At 37.7% G+C, this 19,927-nt stretch overlaps 3 protein-coding genes and 1 long non-coding RNA gene across 4 annotated transcripts in view; 3 read left to right on the forward strand and 1 right to left on the reverse strand.

The window, feature by feature from the left end:
• LOC116306542 (uncharacterized) overlaps positions 1-19,927 on the forward strand; it is a 163,559-nt gene that overhangs the window by 101,971 nt on the left and 41,661 nt on the right. The window lies entirely within an intron of this gene.
• Positions 492-5,127, forward strand: LOC116296535 (uncharacterized). The gene is made up of 4 exons (XM_031704563.2): positions 492-678; positions 1,966-2,022; positions 2,367-2,681; positions 3,376-5,127. The coding sequence occupies exons 2-4, from the start codon at positions 1,968-1,970 to the stop codon at positions 4,389-4,391; spliced, it is 1,386 nt and encodes a 461-aa protein (XP_031560423.1). The 5' UTR covers positions 492-678; positions 1,966-1,967; the 3' UTR covers positions 4,392-5,127.
• On the reverse strand, positions 4,856-12,924 carry LOC116296533 (ephrin type-B receptor 6). The gene is made up of 10 exons (XM_089030023.1): positions 12,563-12,924; positions 10,709-12,138; positions 10,342-10,469; positions 10,193-10,269; positions 8,119-8,622; positions 7,484-7,634; positions 6,970-7,122; positions 6,498-6,875; positions 5,987-6,343; positions 4,856-5,452 (listed from the first exon to the last, which is right to left on the reverse strand). The coding sequence occupies exons 3-10, from the start codon at positions 10,418-10,420 to the stop codon at positions 5,202-5,204; spliced, it is 1,950 nt and encodes a 649-aa protein (XP_088886149.1). The 5' UTR covers positions 10,421-10,469; positions 10,709-12,138; positions 12,563-12,924; the 3' UTR covers positions 4,856-5,201.
• LOC116296534 (ephrin type-A receptor 7) lies at positions 12,946-19,874 on the forward strand. The gene is made up of 6 exons (XM_031704562.2): positions 12,946-13,354; positions 13,454-13,530; positions 16,627-17,281; positions 17,696-17,848; positions 17,981-18,328; positions 18,667-19,874. The coding sequence occupies exons 1-6, from the start codon at positions 13,255-13,257 to the stop codon at positions 19,176-19,178; spliced, it is 1,845 nt and encodes a 614-aa protein (XP_031560422.2). The 5' UTR covers positions 12,946-13,254; the 3' UTR covers positions 19,179-19,874.

Below are 19,927 nucleotides of genomic sequence, written 5' to 3' on the forward strand. Positions count from 1 at the left end.
AATGACCCAAAATCCATCAAAACCATGGGCTATAGTCCATGCTTTTTGCCCCAAAGTGACCTATTTTTCATCCTTCATAAATAATGCATATTTTTTACAAAAGGTATGAAAATGACCCAAAATCGATCAAAACCATGGGCTATAGTCCATGCTTTTTGCACTAAAATGGCCCAAAATGACCTATTTTTCATCCTTCATAAATAATGCATATTTTATCAAAAGGTATGAAAATGGCCCAAAATCCATCAAAACCATGGGCTATAGTCCATGGTTTTTGTCGGAAAATGTCCCAAAATGACCTATTTTTCATACTTCATGAAAAGTTCGTATCTCTTCAAAAGATTGAGTTACAGTCTTTAGACATCATTATTGTTGTCTTTGATATGGACAGTCTTGGTTGACCTCTATTCCCATATCGGTCATCACTGTTATTGATATCTTATTAAGGATATTTAGGTATTAGGTTTTTGGTCATTATTTTTCAAGTAGATTTTTCGATCCACCAATGTAGTAGCTAAAGGGCTTGACTTCTGTCTCTTGGTTATCTTGTTACAAATTCTTTGAATTAGAAACACAGACCAAAGACGTACATTTGAAGGACAACTTTCCTTGAAGGATGTTGTAATATTCCTAAGAGTCATTCACCTAAAATAAGAAAAGAAAGAAAGAGAATCATAGGTAAGAGAATTATAGTAAGTACAAAGCAATTGAATAGTTTTTTATGACTTGGGCTTTTTCAAAATCTCTTGAAGCGAATTAGACATCAATAATATCAATCTGATTTATCGAAGTTATTGGTTATTAAATGTTGTGATTGTAAAGTCTTTCCAATTTAATATTGCGTGATAAATGTGTTCGCTTCATTATTGCACCGAATTCTGTCTTAAAGATATAAACATACTGCTTCTGCTATCGAAAAAAACTGTTATTATTATTATTAGTTAATTGGTGTTGTTCTAACACAACATTGAGGTGCTAATATACTTTCGTATCAACAACGTTTGTGTATTTAAACTTCCAAATACGTAGGTTTAAACTCGAAGAACAAAAAGCAAAAGCGTTTCGTGAAACTTTTATTAAATTTGACAGCCCTTTTTAATTTATCGGGAAAAGGTTTTATACAGAATAAACTGAATATAACAAAAATCATAACAACGAAACCGAAGACGAATTGCTTTTCAAGTTCAAAAATATGTTAGTCTCTCTTATGTTGAATGATTGAGCAGCCGAGACCATGTTTTACAGAGTTGGTTCATTAAGCTGTCGAAAGATAAGAAGCACGTTTGAATGGTTAGGTTACTTTTCTTTTCAACGATTGATCAAAAACCTTACTTACTAGCTATCCTATAATCATACTTAATTGTTCTGTATCTATCCTCTTCAATAATAGTTATTAAACCTCAAAGGAATGCAAAAATGTATAGAATTTTCTAATCGTCTTTACGTACACGATTAAGAATGTTTTAGGAATTTGGGATACCTAGTGAGCCGAGAGTATTGTCGTTCTTCGAGCACGTGCTAATGTCAAAAGGGCGGGAAACGCAGTCCATCTAGCTTGACAAATATGGAAGCAATGTTCTTGGTTCTCGGTGGAAAGTAATTCAGAATCCTTCATTTTTATCCTGACCTGCTTATCATATGATCATATTCACATGCGAATTTGCGCCATATAAGTATTAAATTATCATCATCATCATCATCATCATTATTATCATTATTATTATTATCATTATTATCATTATTATTATCATTATCATCATCATCATCATCATCATTATTATTATCATTATTATTATCATTATTATTATTATTATTATCATCATCATTATCATTATTATTATCATCATCATTATTATTATCATTATTACTATTATCATCATTATTATCATCATTATTATTATTATCATCATTATTATCATCATTATTATTAATGTTTATATTAATTTTTGTTTCGATGTTCTTCAGCCATGAAGTCTTTTCTGTGTTATTTGCTGTTTATCGCCTTATTTTCATCTAGTAAAGGTAACAGTTTTGTCAATATGGTGGACGTAATAAATAGGCCAATGTTTTTCCATTTCAGACCACGTGTCATTCCCTAGAGTATGATTTCTTTGTTTGACAGCTGTGCATGAGAAGACACATGGATATAGATACAATCTTATTTCCTAACGAATAACACGTGTTTTGAAATGAGAAACCATAAATAAGAGCCATGTTCGCGTTAAAAAAATAGACTAAAATACCTTGGACTTGAGCTGTCTTTTCCATTCTCCCATCATGCTCCGCCCTTACGCATTAAAGGACTGGAAGCAAATAGAAAAATATTAAAAACAAGAACAGTGGTCATGTGACTCCTTTTTTAACAGCGGTCGATTTTTACATCGATTCTATTGGTGGAAGGTCATGTGACCAGGTTTGTCATCAGTACCACAAGATCTGCACAGGAACTGGACACGGCTTCTCCCCAGTTTCCGCTCGTCCAGTTTTTCATCGGTTAGGAATATCGTGTGGGCCTGAGAACGAGACGGACCATTACGCATCAAGTGACAGTCCTGGATATGTTCAACTGGAAGGAGAATCCTATGATTTGTGCTTTGGCTTCAAAGGAATTCCAGATCAAATTGATTGCTCTGCTGCTGGTGGTAACCTGGATGTAAAAAGGTTATGCCCTTGCGTTCAAGGTATCGATAAAGTTATCAATGCGTTATCATTATAAGCCATTCCGAAGTTGAAGAAAAAACTGGTCGCGTAGATGATGCAGTGGATTGGGACTGTTTTAGGGGACGAAACAGACGCCATTTTGCAAATATGTGCCCTCAAATGGTTCCACAATGTACTGCAATGTCAACTCGACCCAGTTATTTCTTCAACTTCGAAATGGTTAATACCGCTCTTCATTGTTCGATAAACATGATGCATTCTGGTCTAACTTGGGTACAAACGACAACATATAAGGCATGATAAACAGAAGATGTCTGTACCCAAGCTAGACCACAATGCACTGTGATCGCCGGCTTAGAAAAAGCTTAATCATTTCTGCAGTCGTGTAGGATAAACTTTAAGGCCCCGTCCACACGTATCCGGAAATTTTTTTTTTTTTTTTTGCGGATACGGGTTGCGTTCACACGTGTCCGGAAATGTTTGTGTCCGTATCCGAAAAATTTTACGAAAACGGATACGTGTGGACGGTGAAAACGATTCGAATATGCTGCGTGTGGACGCAAACATTTTCGTATCCGCAAAAAAAAAAAAAAAAATTGCGGATACACAAATTTCCGGATACGTGTGGACAGGGCCTAAAGCGCAGTATGGCATCAAATGCAATATCAATCCAGTTTTGAGGTTATAAATTCACTTAAGTTGATTTATTTACAGGCGATTTTGTCCAGTTTCAAAACATCCCTACCCTCGAAGGCTGCACAAACGTTGAACATTTTTCAATCGATGACAAGATGTACTTAGCCTTCAGCAGAACGCGTGCATATCGAGTTTATCGAGCTGGAACGCAGATATTCAGGCTAGAAGGAAATACATTTGTACTACATCAAACGCTGAAGTCAACATACAATGGTCCTGAACAGGCAAAGTATTTTCACATTGATGGTCGCCATTATATGGCTATTCCCTACCTCAAGTCCTCCAAGACAGTCATCTTTGAATGGTATAAGAATTACTTTCAAAGTTACCAAGAACTGGAGTGTGGTTTTGCAGCCTTATCGAGTACATTCTTCGAGATTAACTCGTCAAAGTACCTCGCGATTTATGGCTATAATATTTTGTACCTTTACAAGTGGAATGGAATTGATTTTATTAAAGTTCACACCTTAAGAATAACAAAAGCCTTCATTACCGAATGTAAAACATTTCAGCCTCGTAATGATACCTACCTGATATGCGCAGTATGGGGTGGTCTGGAGAAATCGCTGGTGTTCAAGTGGACTGGGACAAGGTTCGTTTATCACCAGGAAATCTTTGGTATTGAGTACGCGTCATCTGCAGAGTTGATCCAATTGGATAATCAAACAAATGCTTTGGTTTTTGCTCAAAGACAGCATGGGTCAGGTCCCGACATGTTAAACGTCAACTCGCCAGTCTACATCTGGAATACCACGAAATCTATGTTTCAGATTGATCGCGCCTTGTCTTTTCCCACACAAGGCGCGTCGGCATGTAGATCCTTTAGGATCGGCGTAGATCTTTACCTCATCGTTGCCCAGTCTGGTGCTAAAGAATCAATAATCTACGGATATAGAGGAGGACGCTTTGTTGTCTATCAAAGACTAAAAGCTGCCTTTGCTGATGATGCTACTGTCTTTACATACAAGAGGATGCATTATATTGCACTGGCCACAAAGAACATGAAATCTTCGCCTGTATTTATTTGGAACTAAACTTTTAGTGACGTATACACATTTGGTCGGTTTTAAGACAGTTTTCTTTTCGCTTTATTGAAAAATGGCGCCCCCCTAAAGCAGCCCCATCATGCAACACGGGTCCTTGCGCAACCTTGGAAAGGCCAATAAGCCAGTTTGTAGTTTAAGAATCGTTTTTAGTGCGAATGCGATTTTATCCCGAATTTCTCAACTTCTTTTGTTTAGTTAAGAACAGAGAAGGTTTAAATAAAAGGTGGGAAATTCGGGATAAAATTGCATACGCACTGAATTAAAACCAACTGGCTTATACGAGTGCACTGTGACCTTTGATAGGGATCGTGGTTTATCAAAAAAAAAGATTAAATAAATAGATATAGAAGTAATAAAGATATTTTCAATATCAAATATTATTTTGAAAATTATTAATGTGTGGTTGACAAATAACGAAGATGAAAAACTGTATTTAGTTTTGAAACATTAAATGGATTGGTGTAAAACTTTAATAGAATAAATGAGTTCTGTGATTGGTTAAAATCACGGCAAAAAGGATATATGGGTTCCTCTTCCTCTGATTGGTTAAATTCCTGACGTCTGTGATAGTTTTGATTGGCCCAAAATTAAGATACCATACAAATATTAAAATGCGCAGCGTATTAAAATTTGATTGGCTAGCAATTGTGTTGTAATATGTAACTTGCACCTTCGAAAATTTGAAAATATTGACGCGAACATATTAAGCTTAATGCTAGTGTTAGGAGGACTGTTCTGCTCTGATTGGTCGAACCGTAACGAAGCGTAACGTATGAATTTTTAAACTCTTTGCATTTCTCAATTTTGTCTGACATTTTCCAAGTTCGTTTCTTCCATAAATACTAAGTTTTCTATTGGTTTAAGTTCGTTCGTGTATGAAAACGCACTCGCAGAGGATCCACTGTGCATTGATTTAGCTTGTCTGTACCACTTGTTACGTAAACACACCGTTACCATCAACAAGACAATAGAAAGTAGCAAAAATCCACCAGACACACCAAGAGCGATCTTGGAATACAAGGAAATGTCTTTACCTTGATCTCGTTGACCTAAAACACGAACAGAGTGTGAAATCAGTTCAAATAAATTAAAAGGGCGCAAGCAAGGGAAAAAGTCACGTGATTTAACTATGACATAATAGCTGCGCAACACTCACATGACTTCAAAAAACCCTATAGATTTCATCGATACCCAAACTCACTCATCAAATAGACCTTATTCATGGTGTGACAATGTTTTCCCAATTCAGCGTGACAAACCTCTGGGGGAATGAAGAGCTATTGTTTTGAAACTCGTCGGGATATCATCGTTATTCCTTTCGTATCCTTTGGGATACTCATGAATTTTTCGAAGAGTAAAAACAAAGGAAAATGAAATCCCCTGGAGGTTCGTCACGCTGAATTGGGAAAACATTGTCACACCACGAATAAGGTCTATTGGATTCAGCGTACCGGAGTGACCCGTAGTAAAACCGTAGCCTTGAATCACCTCGGTCAACGGAGACAAACGAGCTCTGCTGACATTTGGATATTTTCACCAACGAATAAAACCTTTGTACACTATATTTGTAAGCTAAAACTTACCATTAACTTCAGCAGCATTGCCTGAATTTTTGGTCGTCACACAAACCACAGATGTGTCACTCCGATAACCGTCACTGTCACGCTCCGTCACGCTGAGTTTAAACTTATATTTTGTGGCTTCCTTTAGCTGCGAAACGACTGCAAAACTGCCTTCAATTTGATCTTTTCTTGGTAGATACTGGATTGCGTTACCACACGCTGTGTTACACGAAGTAATGCAATCACTAAGTTCCTTGTCACACGCTGCGCATGACACCGAATAGTAAAAGAAGGACGTTGATTGGTTATCTTCTTTGGAAGACCATGAGAGAACAGTGACATCTGATCCAACGAATGAAACGATCAATTTTGGGACGACTGGAAGAATAATATAAATATCATAAGTAAAGTACATATCATGCATGGTTAACAGTCAAGGGAGTGGGGAGAGGCGAGGTTAACCTCTCCCTACCCCCCTTTGTCTTTGGTTTTGCCAAATAATAAAATAATAAAGTAATAATAATATAGTTACCTGGATTAGGGATCGAGGTTGAAACTTCTGTGTAATTATCAGTAACATTGGTTCCTAGTCTACTCACGCCATTTTCTGCCGTGACTCTAAACAAATACGAGAAGCCTGGAGCCAATCCAAATATGGTCACGTGGGTGAAAGGTATCTTATTGGCTGATGGTGTATATCTTAATGTACTCTCACATGATTGGTTACAATACCGTGATACGTTTCTTGAATTATCATAATCTCGTGCGTTGCCATGGTTACAGCGATAACAGTCTATCGAATATAACAGGTCGTTGTGGCCACCATCATTCAGCGGTCTCTGCCATGAAAGGAGTACAAATCTTGGACCAATAAGGGTTGAGCTGAGGTCACGTGGTGACGACGGCGGAGCTGGTTAGTCGATGAGAAACAATCATTGATTACCATGGTAACATTAATAATCACGCATGCGCATTGAAGGTTTTACGGATAATTAGTTAAATACCTGTACATTTGCCATTTGGAGGGTCTGAGTTTGTCCTATAATACCCCATGCTACACAGACAACCAGTTCTCGTCGTGTTAGAGTAGCTGTTCACAGGACAAGGCACACACATGGTGTTTCCAGTTGTTGGCTTGTAAGATCCATCAGGGCACGCTATACAAAGTAAAAAACACTGAATAAATATATACCGTACTATAAGCCCTACCTTCACGAGCGGCACATGATGGGCAGGAGAGGGACTCGAGTTTGAGTTCGATGGGCTGTAAAACAGGTTATAGAGCTAGTGGTCTTCATGCACGGCAGCCATTTTGTAGGTCAGAAAATATGCTGCAGTTTAGCTTGGGTACAAGAAATATCATCCAAAGCATGATAAACCAAATATGTTTGTACCCAAGCTAGACCACAATGCACCATGTTCCCTATCTCAGAAAAGGACACGACATTAAAACGATTTTATTTTTTGCTCCAACATGGCTAACGTGAAACTTCTCCCTCCTAACACTGACTTAACTACCTTGACAGACACGATCTCCAGGCTGGTATCCCGCCTTGCACTGACACGTGACCCGCAGATTGGAACTCCACGTGCCGTTGCTATAGCAACCGAGGTATAAAGAGCTCCCATTGGCGAGGTTCTCTGACATACCAAGACATTCACCCTTCACCTGTGAGAAGAAGGACGACCCACACAAGACCAGATTAAGCGTTGAGCAGTACTACAGTACAAAATTGCATCGAAGCAAGAATGGCGGTGACCTTGCAAAGACCTTTTGAACACCTTGAACAATTATTCACGTCTTTATAATCGCGAGGTCACCACCGTTCTTTGTTCGATGCACAGGAACTGTGAATGGGACTATTCATAAAACATCGCTGTGTTTCTTGATTGCAGACTCAATTACTCAGAGTTAGCCTCGAATCAGTGTCTAAATATTCACAAATACCAACGGTAAAGTAAAGAATGTACAACTTCAACAATACAAACATCTTGAAACTCGACGGACCTTGACTGGAACATGTGAATATTCTACACAAACTCGAGGCTAACCTGAGCAACGAGCACTCGAAACTGAAGTGTTAGTGTTCGGTTGGCAAAAATTCCACAGACCGAAAATGACGTAGGAATTCATAGTCCATTTTCAGGTTTACCTTGGTTTTCAGACCAGGCATCGGTGACGCTGTCTTATTGAACACAGCTCCCCCAGACACTACGCTCGGACATTGATATGACGTCATACGGACCTTAACCAAAGCCACGCATGCGCCAGTGTCCCGAAAGGCCAAATAGATGCCTTTTTTCGTCGTGGGAAAGCTTACGTTGTGCACATTTTCAGGAATGTTATTCCTATCAGTCCAAACGTTTGATGCAATCGCGTCAGCAACATTTGAGAAATTTCCCGCCAAAATCGCTTCCATGGTAATCCCGCCTACTTCGATAATATCAGACTCTAGGATGTATAGACCAATAGAATTCTTGCAGAAGGGATACGAGGCGAGATCGCAATGGCGGGCGGTGAATGTGATAGATAAATGTACGGCGTTAGCGTTGTTTAGAGGGACGTAGTCGGAAATCATCCAACTATTTGTACTGTTGGTCTTTGTGGACGGGATGTCACACGTGATGTACTTTCCTGTTTGGGAATCGCGAGCCCACTGAAAAGACAAGGCAACATTATCAGATATCAAACCTTCTGTTTCCCATTCTTTTCTCATGTATACGTGACCAATGAAAAATGACTAAAGTATAAGCAGTACGTGCTGGCTAAAGGACACTCGAGACGATCACTATGCGAGAAATAACTGTAGCTTTACAGTCATTGTCACGGCACGCAGTCCTTCTCGTGAGAGTAAAAGGTCATTATACAAGTAATGACAAAAGAGTACTTGTATAGAAACCTAGCTTTAACACCTCGTGTATAAACAGTACGGTCATGGTGCAGGCTAAAGGACACTCGATCCAATCACTACGCGAGAAATAACTGTAGCTTTACCGTCATGGTACGGCACGTATATAGTCCTTCTCGTGAGAGTAAAAGGTCATAATACAATCAAGAAACAAAACAATACTTGTATAGCAATCTAGACTTTAACACCTCATTTGAAAAACAATAACACTAATACAAAAAAAAAAAGTCTTTAGAGCCATGGATGTGGAAGAGAAAGTGAGCAAGCAGGCAAGCAAATGGGAAGGGTATAACTTTTCACGACTGGATACATGTACGAACAAAGCCGAGCTCTGCCCAGGACTAGCAAACTAAGAATGTTTTTCAACACTCAAGCATGTTGCCTGTTTTTCTTGCTTTTTACATCCTGTACTCGAGTAGTGTTTATGTTACAGAATCATAGTCACGCACAGAGATGGCCAGTAATTTAAGTCGAGTAAAGACGTATGTATTGGCCAAACAATGCTTTCCCTAGACCAAGAAACAGTGCCACGATCAGCAGAATAAAGAGGAGAAACCAAATATCAACTAAATAGGCTGACATGCTGACAATATCACGATTTGTTGATATAGGAACTACGCGCCCTGTCAAGTAGCCTGCTGTAGACTCACTATACTTTAGCACTGAATAATGCTCCAATATTAAAACTTAACGGTCCTTTTTTTTAAAGCTTTTCTTTCCTTTTTCGAGTAGAATCGCTCTCTCCAAACCTATGTCAAACTAATTTTATAATATAATTTTTTAAAATAATAATATTGGCCAGATTCGATTAACCTGATAAACGTTAGAGTGTGTGAAAGTGTTGTTAGCATGAAGAAAACCGAATTGAATCAGTAGCTGGTATTGGCACACTTTAGAACATCAAGTTTATCATGGTTCTATAAGTAACATACTTAATTGAGCGAGTTAATTTTCGATTATTCCCCACAAACTGTTATATTATCATTCTTTCCATCACTTGGTCTGCAACCTTGGATACCTTTCGAACTCGAACACAGATAATCCCGATGAAATCAAATTCAAATGGCCAAAAAAAATTTAACTTATGAATAATCTCGAATAAAAGTTACGAATTTGAGAATGATTTTCGTTACTTGATGTGTTTCGTGGGATAAATATTTTGCATATTTTAATGTTTCAGCTGAAGGTTTCGGTAAATAAACCGATGTGACGCTTATTTAAATCTCTGTTTTTACAACTAGTAATGTTTAGCGATAAATGCAGCATTTTAGGGAAGTATTATGGCTTTTAAGGAATTATCAAAAAGTGTCATACTTACTCCGTTCCCTTCAGCTAACCTATACTTCGTTACCCATTGCCAAGCTGGGTCAGTGTAAGCATAGTTCATGAGTATTTCTAAACAATAAAACAATATGTACAACGTTAGAAAAATAGTTTATAAGCTACCATATTAATACCGAGTCTTACCTTCGTATCCAAGTACAGCAGCGACTGTTCTAGCGACCACGAGAGCGAGAAAAAGAGAGTTTTTCTGGCTGGGATACATCGGGTCTTCGTAGACTTTAGCTGTACTTTTTGAAGTTCGCTTTATTCAGCTGGTTGTCGTATGCAAAAGGTGAAAATTTAGTCTCTGTCCTTAAACCAACTTGTATGAAGGCTATCAAGAAGTAAACAGCCAATTTCCTTCTTTTTATGGCGTTTAAAATCTCATAATAGAAAAATCAGTTTACATTTTATGAGTAACAATAACTTTGTATTGGTTTAAAGTTCAAAAATGTCAAGAAATAAGTTACTCATTTTCAAAACCTCGTGTAAAAATATCATACATCTTTACCAGAAATAATTCAAATCTGTGTCCATTCTAGAAACCAAATTTCAAAAACTTGATAGCTAAAAGAAGCTGTCGCTATATTTTTCCACTTTTCCAAAAGCGTGTGTCACTCGACCTCAAAATTCTCTCTTACTATTCTTATATTAAAGTTAAACATTACAGCATGATGAAGTGTCACATTGTGATAGCCGTACGTATAGTAAGCCGACAATAGGAGGTTTAACACCCTTAATTCCTTTTAATGACTTCGGTGGTTTTAGTGTCTTTGAGGTGTCGGTCTCTTTTTTGGATCTTTGCAGCTACGAAGAAACGCAAATAGGAGATTTTTTATTGATTTTTGGGAGAATGCTTTCATTCTTTACTGGTATACTTAGTATTATATTTTTTAAGTTTAGCTCGAATAAGTGTTATTTTGGGTCAGTTTTTGGCCCACGCAAGATTGATCGTGTATAGTTCGTAGCAGGATGTTGTTTTGCATTTCTGCGAGTAAGGCAACAGTAGAGCCTCTTTCTTCTCTTGTCGCTCATCACGCAGAAACAGGAGAGGAATGCGCTAGGGGTGATGGGAATGAAAAGGAAGGAAAGTGGGAGAGACGTATACGGGTAGAGGAGAGGAGAGGAGAGGAGAGGAGAGGAGAGGAGAGGAGAGGAGAGATTAGTGAATCAGATCGGCTTTTTCTTGGTGTTGCAATGCACCTGAGCCATGAAGATAACATAACAATACCCAAGGATAATGAATCTGGAGCTAACTGAAAACCCTGCAAAACAAAAACCCTAACCCAGAATACAATAAAGCTTTCTACTGAGAAAGAAAGACCCTCTTAACATTAACGTCTAAACCAACCCAATTTACATTAGACTTTTTCTAAAAACCTGTCATAACAAATCAAACATTTTGTTCCGTGCTACGACGCTCGTTTATAACACCTCGGTCCATGACGTCATACTCATCCAATATTAGCAAAGATCACATCTCTTTGTACATATGTACAATGACTGAGAGTATGAAATACGCCTATTTCAAAAAACGAAAAAAATTCGTTAGCGCCAAAGGTGATAGGCGATAGGTCTTTCCAACATGGAAACGGGTTTCGTTGAATACAAAGAACATTGAATCAGTGTCAACACTAAGGTCCATGTTCTTGACGAGAATAAGAAGCAGAAACACAAGTCATTCCAGCTATTCTTGGATCTTCGAATGACCTATCTCCTATAGCTTTTCATCTATTGATTTGGCGATGACAACGTTTATTGAAATTGTTGTATATATTTTACTGACGTCTGATTAAACCAGCTTTCTCCAGAGGCCAATTCATATTATCGATCGTCATTCGATTATTGACTTTGATCGAACGTTCTGGAATGCTGAAGTATACGTTTCCATGGTAACAACGTGACGTCATTTTACCTTTTTTTCTTGGCGTCCCTGTGTTACTACAAAAAGTCATTAGATCACCTATGGGTAACACAAGCTCTGGTTTTGGCAGCCTTTTATTGGCCAAGGTTCCAATTATATATTGAGAAATTTGGAATTTGAATATTATGCCATATATATTCCCTACAATAGCTATTCCGAGGTTGAGGACGTAAAAAACCTGGGTAAAGTTGGCATTGCAGTGCATTGTGGGACTATTTGAGGGGACATATTCCCAAGATGGCGTCTATTTCGTCCCCTCAAAAACAGTCTCACAATGCACTGCAATGGCAACTCGACCAGGCTTTCATCAACCTCACGATGGCTACTATAAGATGAATGATAAATATGTGGCATAATTTTTAATTTTCGAATTACTCAAAATATTTACGTTCTAGACCTGGTCACCCAAGCCAGTGTCTCTGATAGTGTTCCATGTTTTACCTTCCACTGAGTCGCAAGGGACCACCATCATTTACACCTGGTCAGCCCAGCCAGTGTCTCTGATCGTGTCCCATGACTTACTATCCACTGAGACGCAAGGGACACCCATTCTACATCTGGTCACCCCATTCAGTGTCTCTAATCGTATCCCATGGTTTACCTTCCACTGAGACGCAAGGGACACCCATTCTACATCTGGTCAGCCCAGCCAGTGTCTCTAATCGTATCCCATGGTTTACCTTCCACTGAGACGCAAGGGACACCCATTCTACACCTGGTCACCCCAGCCAGTGTCTCTGATCGTGTTCCATGGCTTACCATTCACTGAGACACAAAGGCCGCCATTCTATACCTGGTCACACCAGCCAGTTTCTATGGTGTCTCATGGCTTACCAACTACAGCGCAAATCAACCGTATCTGTGTTTTTTAAGCAGAGAAAACATTTCTATGTCATTATGTCTTATCCCTTAATAAAGCCTTTGTTTACACTGCTGACGTACGACGTCACACGAACACGTTTTTAATATGACAATTGATTTGTCATTACTACTTGCTTTATTACTATGAAGCTCTGTAAAAGAGCCTAGAAACCCCTCCAAGGAGTAAGCTATCTTTTACCACACGTATTAATCGTACATTTTGAAGAATGAAGTAGGTTTCTTCTTTCAAATGATTGCTGTCAATAGAGACCATGATGATCCCGCCAAGCAATGGTTTCAAGGTCAGTTGGTTTGTAGTTTGCTTCCAAGTTTTGCTAGCGTCTTTAAATGATTGGTCTATGGCTGAAACCGGTAAGTAACTAAAATACGAACTTTCACAGACTTCTTTTCAATAAGACCTGCCTTTCTATTTGACAAACGAGCTGAATTGCAATAACTTTTGTTTTTTAGGTGTGTTGCTACACAAACAAGACAGCGATGCGAAATGGCAATGGATAACAATGTACAAAGTCGGTGCTGGATCTGGGGTAAGTCTTTTCTTGATATTCCGATAAATAGTAATCGATACATATAATTTGAGGACACAAATTTAATGCAATAAATTAAACAAGTGCTTGAAGGAAATGGTATTAGATTGATGCTTATTAATTCCTCTTTAACGATTAAAAATCAAAATCTCGAAAGATTAACATCAGAATCAGTATCCGATAAGAACTCGAAATAGGTAATCAACTTCCAGTTTTAAATCTCTATTTCATCCAGGAAGACTTCAATCGAAGAAAGAAAGCTAATCATTAAAACAAAACCAATAATAGATTCAAGAAGTCAACACGTTTGAAAAGCAACAGCGTAGTTTGTCATCATTTTGTCGAATTCAAACAAAGTACGATCAAAAAGTCAGTCAGGTCGTGTAGTTTTTGACTTGAATGTAAATACCGATTCAACCGTTTTTCTAGGAACATCAGAAAAAATCTTATATATAATAGGTCGTTAAGTCGCAGTCTGCAGTAGCGAGTATCATTTTAGGAATTTAGTTTCTAGCTAATTAAGCAGCAAAACTTGACGGCTTCATGCAATAATAACGGAGTTTATCATTGAAAAAATGAAAAGAAAAAAATAATAATAATAATAATAATAATAATAATAATAATGTTTTATTGAGCGCCAATTCCCAGCGGTTCAACAACGCTTTACAAAATACAAAAAATATTCATTATAGATAAATAGAAAGTAAGATGATAATTAAAAGGATATAATAAAACAGTTTAACAATACTAATTTAAAAATAGTTTGACAATATTTCAATACCATATATTAATGTATCAATAATGTTATATAAACAACTTTCAGTAACTTTTAATTAAAATCAAAATCAAAATTAAGACTAAGATTAAGATTAAGATTAAGGGTATTTAAACATTATAGTCACATCATAGACAAAATAAAGATACTGGTTAAAATAAATTTATTTATTAAAAAGAAATTAATAAAAGGCCTGCTTAAAGAGCCATGTCTTTATGTCCCTTTTAAACTGTGAAATTGAGTGACAAGATCTAATGCTGGGTGGAAGGGCATTCCAAAGTTCAGGAGCCGCAAAAGAAAATGACCTTTTTCCATAAGATTTAAGATTGTACGATTGCTTAGTTAGAAGATTTAAGGAAGATGATCTTAAGCAGCGAGAAGGAACATAAGGTTTAATCAAGTCAACAAGATATGCAGGTGCTAGGTTATGCAAGACCTTAAATGTAAGTAAAAGAATCTTGAAAACTATGCGCTGTTCCACAGGTAGCTAGTGTAGATTGTACAAGATAGGAGTGATGTGATCTTGTTTTCGAGAAAAAGTTATTAGTCTTGCTGCAGCATTTTGGACATGCTGAAGCTTTTGCAGAGAGCCTTTGGGAAGTCCATATAATAATGCATTACAAAAATCAAGTTTTGAAGAAATGAAGGCATGAACCAGAGTTACACAAGCTTTATAGCTCAAGTACTTTCGAATTTTCCAAAGATTATGGATATGGAAGAAACAAGTTTTGCAGACAGTAAGTATATGGTCGTCAAGAGACAGCACTTCATCAAAAATAACTCCAATGTTACGAGCAGATGGTGATGGAGAAATGTCAGAGCCAGAAATGTTAAATACTTGAAATTTTTGGGAATTAATTTTCAAATGATTTACTTTTTCCTAACATTTTTCATTGAGGAAGATTTAGCTATTGTTATCTTCGTAATCGACATCAAAATAATCAAAAATTATTCATAGTAAAGAGGTGTGAATTTCATAGGGAAAACTTAGTCTCTTAAAATACAAGATTTAGAAATAGTTTGTGTTGAAATGACTTATAGAATCAAAATTGAACTTGAAAACGTTTAAAAACTTTAAAAAGTAAACGAAGTTTTTTTGGTAAAACTATAATTTTTCAAGAGTAATTTTAACAATTAGCATCGTTTATTGGAAAAGTAGTACTTCTCTTTTGTTGTACCTTTTGTTAGAAATTGTTTTTGAGAATGTATAAATATTCTGACGAATAGTTTCGTAGTTCTAAAAACGAGGAAAAAGCAGCAAAGTTTTGAGGGGCTGAGAAAATACATCTTCAAAGAAATTGTTTTAGCTTTAGTTAGGAAGGAATGCAATTTTTCGTGCCGACAAAAGCGTTTTCAATCTAGACAGTACTATCTAGTACTACTTTTTCGTGGGATTGCCAGCTCACTAGATACACTGTGCTGACGAGGCCCAATACAGGCCGAAACAGCTGTCCACAGTTTCTAGTTGAGCTGGCTCATTTTTTACGCGACTTGAAGTTGTGAAAGGCTTGTGTGGCACTCTTCTTCAGTCGTTTCATCTAAGGCTCGTAATTTACTTATTACGCATGTTCTTATTTGATATCCGAGCCCATCCCACACGGCGCACTGCCACATCTATCTAGACCATAATAGGAGATTAATGACGTCACAAAGACATAATAATTGACGTGTTAATAATAACTGATTGAATAGATAACGGCTGCGCAGGCTCGATATGTTTATTATCCAGTGAATAAAAAATAATTATTTTTATATTATTATCCTACAATCCTGGACAAAAGTCAATGGTACACTTGAAAAGTCAACGCTAAATTTTTAACCATTGTCTTAATATACATAATTTCTCAATGTTTACACGCCATTTCACGAATGAGGCTCCCCCCCTCACCCGACTCAATGTTAGTCAAACCACACATCATTCCAAACGCACCGCTTGCCCCAGCATTGAATTGGGGGAGGGAGGGGGAGGAGAAAAGAACGATTTCATGTAATTTTATGTTGCTGTCCCAATACTTTCGTCCAGGATTGTAGCTTTCTCGCGCGCATTCGTTGCGCGGCCGTCTGGTCAGATACTTTGAACACTATAGTGTTCGCTCTGTCTATTGAGCTAGTGCGTCAAGGTTAAAGCATGTGAAAGAAAAACCGGTGAAAAATTCTTAAAGTACGAGAGAGAACGAACAAGCAACTCTACTCACGTTCGATTGTGGGTCAAGGGATTGAACCCATGACTAGCAACAGTGGTGAGAGGCGATACATTAGCAGGGCCTGTCAATATTGACATTTACATATCGTAATATTGATTGGAGTCTTTTTCCTTTCAGTGGTCGCGTCAAGGCAATCCTGGTAGATACGTAGTGTGTGATATCCCATCGACTCGGACCAATAACACTAACAGCTGGTTGGTATCAGATTTCATCCAATCAGAAGGCGTACAAGAAGTGGTTACGAGTCTAGCCTTCACTACAAGACAGTGTCCCAATTCCTACCCTTATTGTGTACAATATTTCAACGTATTCGCCTTGTTTACTGATAATGAAATTGCTGGAGGAATTCCATCAACTTTCGTAAAGGAAGGAAAACTTAGTTTTATCGCTAACGTGACTGGTAGCGTGACATGGAACGGAAGCGTCACGCCTCAAGATAATAAAGTAAACGTGACGTTTTTACTTCCAAAGAAAGGCTTTTATCTCGCATTTCAAGACATAGGAGCCTGCATATCACTAAGAGAGGTTATCATCACATACAAGTATTGCCCTCTTGTGACAACCAATGGCGCGACGTATAATAGAACCTTTTCACCAGCTTTGCGTGACCGTGACAAAAATGTGACAGGAAAGTGCTTAGATAAGTCATCAGTTTATTCGAGGAGTTCGTTACTTGTTGGGAAATGCCAGGGAAACGGTGAATGGGAAATAGATAAAGATGCAATGTGCCTTTGCAATCCTGGGTTTGAAATGCATCTTGGAAAGTGTAGAGGTAAGTAATAAAACGCGAGAGCTTCGAAATACACCTATAATATAGTTCCTTCGCGATACTGTTCCCTTACAATGCTTCTAAATAAGAGATGCCGGGATATCGTGACGTCATATTGTTACGTCATAAGCCAGAGTTTGGTTCCGATAGAAAATGAATGTAAATTTAGCACTTATATTCAAAACTGAACTAGAAAGTCGAACGGTTGGTGGTATGAAACGAAGACCTTAGTCTTCGTAGCTGTGCAGAGGAGTATTGAAACGGGGGAGGGAAGTAGAAGACGGGAACCTTTGCATTGTTCCTGCCCTTCTCTCCTCTTCTCTCCCTCTCGGTGCCGGTTTGAGCAAAAAATTATTAAATAATACGTGAAATACGTCCAATTTCCTTTGACTATTTTTTTCTCTCCTTTTTTTAAAGGTTGCCCTAGCGGAGCCTACAAGAGTAGTCACAGTAACCATGTATGTAGCCAGTGTGCGAGCCACACCTATCCATCCATGTCACGTGATAGGTGTGACTGCGATAACGGATACTACAGGGCTGTGGATGATCCTAAAAATAGCTCATGCACAGGTAGGTACACGGTAGTTATGGAAACCATGTATATGTGAAATTACACGATCCTGTTGTCACGTGATACGTCTTGACAACAATTAAAAAAAATAAAATTTTAACACTATTTTTTTTTTAAACTTTTTCTTTCAGCGCCACCTAGTTCTCCGGTAGACATAAAAACGAGTTTCAAAGCACAAAACGTTGCCATAGTGATATGGTTACCACCAATCAGCAATGGAGGACGTAATGATATCACGTATGACGTCATATGCAAGCAATGCACCAGTGGTGTCTGTGCTGTACCGTGCGATGACGTATCATTTTGGCCAGCGAATCAGAGCCTTTCATTTACCCACGTGACAATTACGGGTGTTAAATCGCGATTGTCGTATCGCATTACCATATTGACAAAGAATGGTGTCAGTGATGTTGCGGGCGTAAGTTACCATAGCAACGCCAGTGTTATGCTAACAATCCCAGAATACACCTCGAACGTTGGTAGGTATTTGTCTACATAATAATTAATAGTAGGTCTTATATTGCAAGTAAACTATCCCTTTAAGTTATATGCTACGTCACAGCCGCCATTTTGGATGGAAACTCATTCAACATGGCGACCATAGGTTTTCTCCATTTATCCTTTTCTGCGAGTGCTTTCACCCCAAGGATACTGAAGAATGGGTCTATTATAAGAAAGTTTTTAGCATTTAAAGAAATATCCCCTGAGAGAACTATGCTTTCTTCAAAGTGGGCTTTCCTCAAACACAGCCGTTGATCACGTGCCAAGTCAAAAATTGGCAAACGGCATCATATTTTAACTACCACTTATTTTCCAGGAACAGCAGCAGAGATTTCCGGCGACGATTCCAGGAAGACCAACACAGCCATTGGTGTATCTGTAGCCTGTACTTTTCTTTTTTGTCTCATCGTTGGGTTTCTGCTCGCCGCATTCTTCATCCATAAACGAAAAGAGAATAGAGTTCTTTTTAGTGCTAGCGGAAGAAACAACGACTACGAACGACAAAGGAATGTAAGTCAGGCAACAAATGAAACAGAACTACAATCAGTAGAACAAGACAGCAATGTGAACTCGTTATCCAGCAACTTTGACATCCAAAAAGAAACCCTTGATATTTCTGAAGTCGAAAAAACTGTTCCCGAAGTCAAAGTACAAAGATCGACATCTCCAGGTGTTCAATGTATTGTGAACGAGTGGTGTCATGAAAAAACAGAAGACGAATCAGGTGTGCAAAGCCAAAAATTAGAATGTCAGACAAAACCAAAGACAGGCAGTTGTGTGTCTGTTAGAAGCTGGTTTCCACAACAAGACGTCCAGTATGGAATATAGGAGTAAATAAGTATATAGGTAATAGGAAGTCAAATGAGTCAGTTGATAATGAAGTCAGTTCTTAATTGAAGAATTGCAAAAACAGGTCTCGTGACCCTATTTCCGTCTAAAATAAACACTAAAATTGTAAATAAGCCGAATATACTCAAATTAACCGTCTTAGCTCGTAAGGTATCTAAAATGGGGACAGTTGTCTTAGCTATTTTCCTAATGGCTCCAAGCATGCGCAATGCAGATTATAAGTATTGTAAATGTATATGATTACCGGTGTACGAATTACCATTCAATTTCCGAAGACCATAATAGTCTCCTTCACAGTTCCCTGCGCCATCTTGAAAGGTAGCCGTGCTTTTGACAATTATTCACGTCTCTATCATTACAAGCTCACCGTACTTCTTCGATGCAAAGGCACGGCTACCTTCAAAGATGGCGCAGGGAACTGTGAAGGAGGACTATTAGTCTCGTAAAGCATGTTGTAGCTATTTAAGGTTTCAATTGCTACTACTAAAAATATAAATTATCAATCAATAATTAATTTAATTACTAATTAGTTAATAACTATTAATTACATATCATATCTTTTTGAAAAACATATATCAACAATAATTATTCATTAATAATTATTAACTAATTATTATTAAATCAATTGATCATCACATGTTATATCTCCTTGAAGAAAAGTATGATATCAATAATAATAATAATAATAATAATAATGTAACAAATTGAGTAATAAAATACCACAAAAT

The sequence above is a fragment of the Actinia tenebrosa genome, unplaced genomic scaffold (genome assembly GCF_029948245.1).
Source record: "Actinia tenebrosa isolate PJP-AT-01 unplaced genomic scaffold, QUT_ActTen_1.0 PGA_scaffold14__42_contigs__length_11649687, whole genome shotgun sequence".
NCBI classification, from domain to species: domain Eukaryota; kingdom Metazoa; phylum Cnidaria; class Anthozoa; order Actiniaria; family Actiniidae; genus Actinia; species Actinia tenebrosa.

What these genes read in the sequence shown, in the direction of transcription:
- LOC116296535 (XM_031704563.2), top strand. Translation starts at nt 1,968, where the DNA reads ATGAAGTCTTTTCTGTGTTATTTGCTGTTTATCGCCTTATTTTCATCT. An exon ending in CTTATTTTCATCTAGTAAAG is followed by an intron (nt 2,023 to 2,366) that starts GTAACAGTTTTG and finishes CTTTTTTAACAG; the next exon opens with CGGTCGATTTTTACATCGAT. An exon ending in GTTATGCCCTTGCGTTCAAG is followed by an intron (nt 2,682 to 3,375) that starts GTATCGATAAAG and finishes ATTTATTTACAG; the next exon opens with GCGATTTTGTCCAGTTTCAA.
- LOC116296533 (XM_089030023.1), bottom strand. Translation starts at nt 10,420, where the DNA reads ATGTATCCCAGCCAGAAAAACTCTCTTTTTCTCGCTCTCGTGGTCGCT. An exon ending in TGCCTGGTCTGAAAACCAAG is followed by an intron (nt 7,635 to 8,118) that starts GTAAACCTGAAA and finishes TTCTTCTCACAG; the next exon opens with GTGAAGGGTGAATGTCTTGG. An exon ending in AACCTCGATCCCTAATCCAG is followed by an intron (nt 6,344 to 6,497) that starts GTAACTATATTA and finishes TTATTCTTCCAG; the next exon opens with TCGTCCCAAAATTGATCGTT.
- LOC116296534 (XM_031704562.2), top strand. Translation starts at nt 13,255, where the DNA reads ATGATGATCCCGCCAAGCAATGGTTTCAAGGTCAGTTGGTTTGTAGTT. An exon ending in GCATCTTGGAAAGTGTAGAG is followed by an intron (nt 17,282 to 17,695) that starts GTAAGTAATAAA and finishes CTTTTTTTAAAG; the next exon opens with GTTGCCCTAGCGGAGCCTAC. An exon ending in TAAAAATAGCTCATGCACAG is followed by an intron (nt 17,849 to 17,980) that starts GTAGGTACACGG and finishes TTTTTCTTTCAG; the next exon opens with CGCCACCTAGTTCTCCGGTA.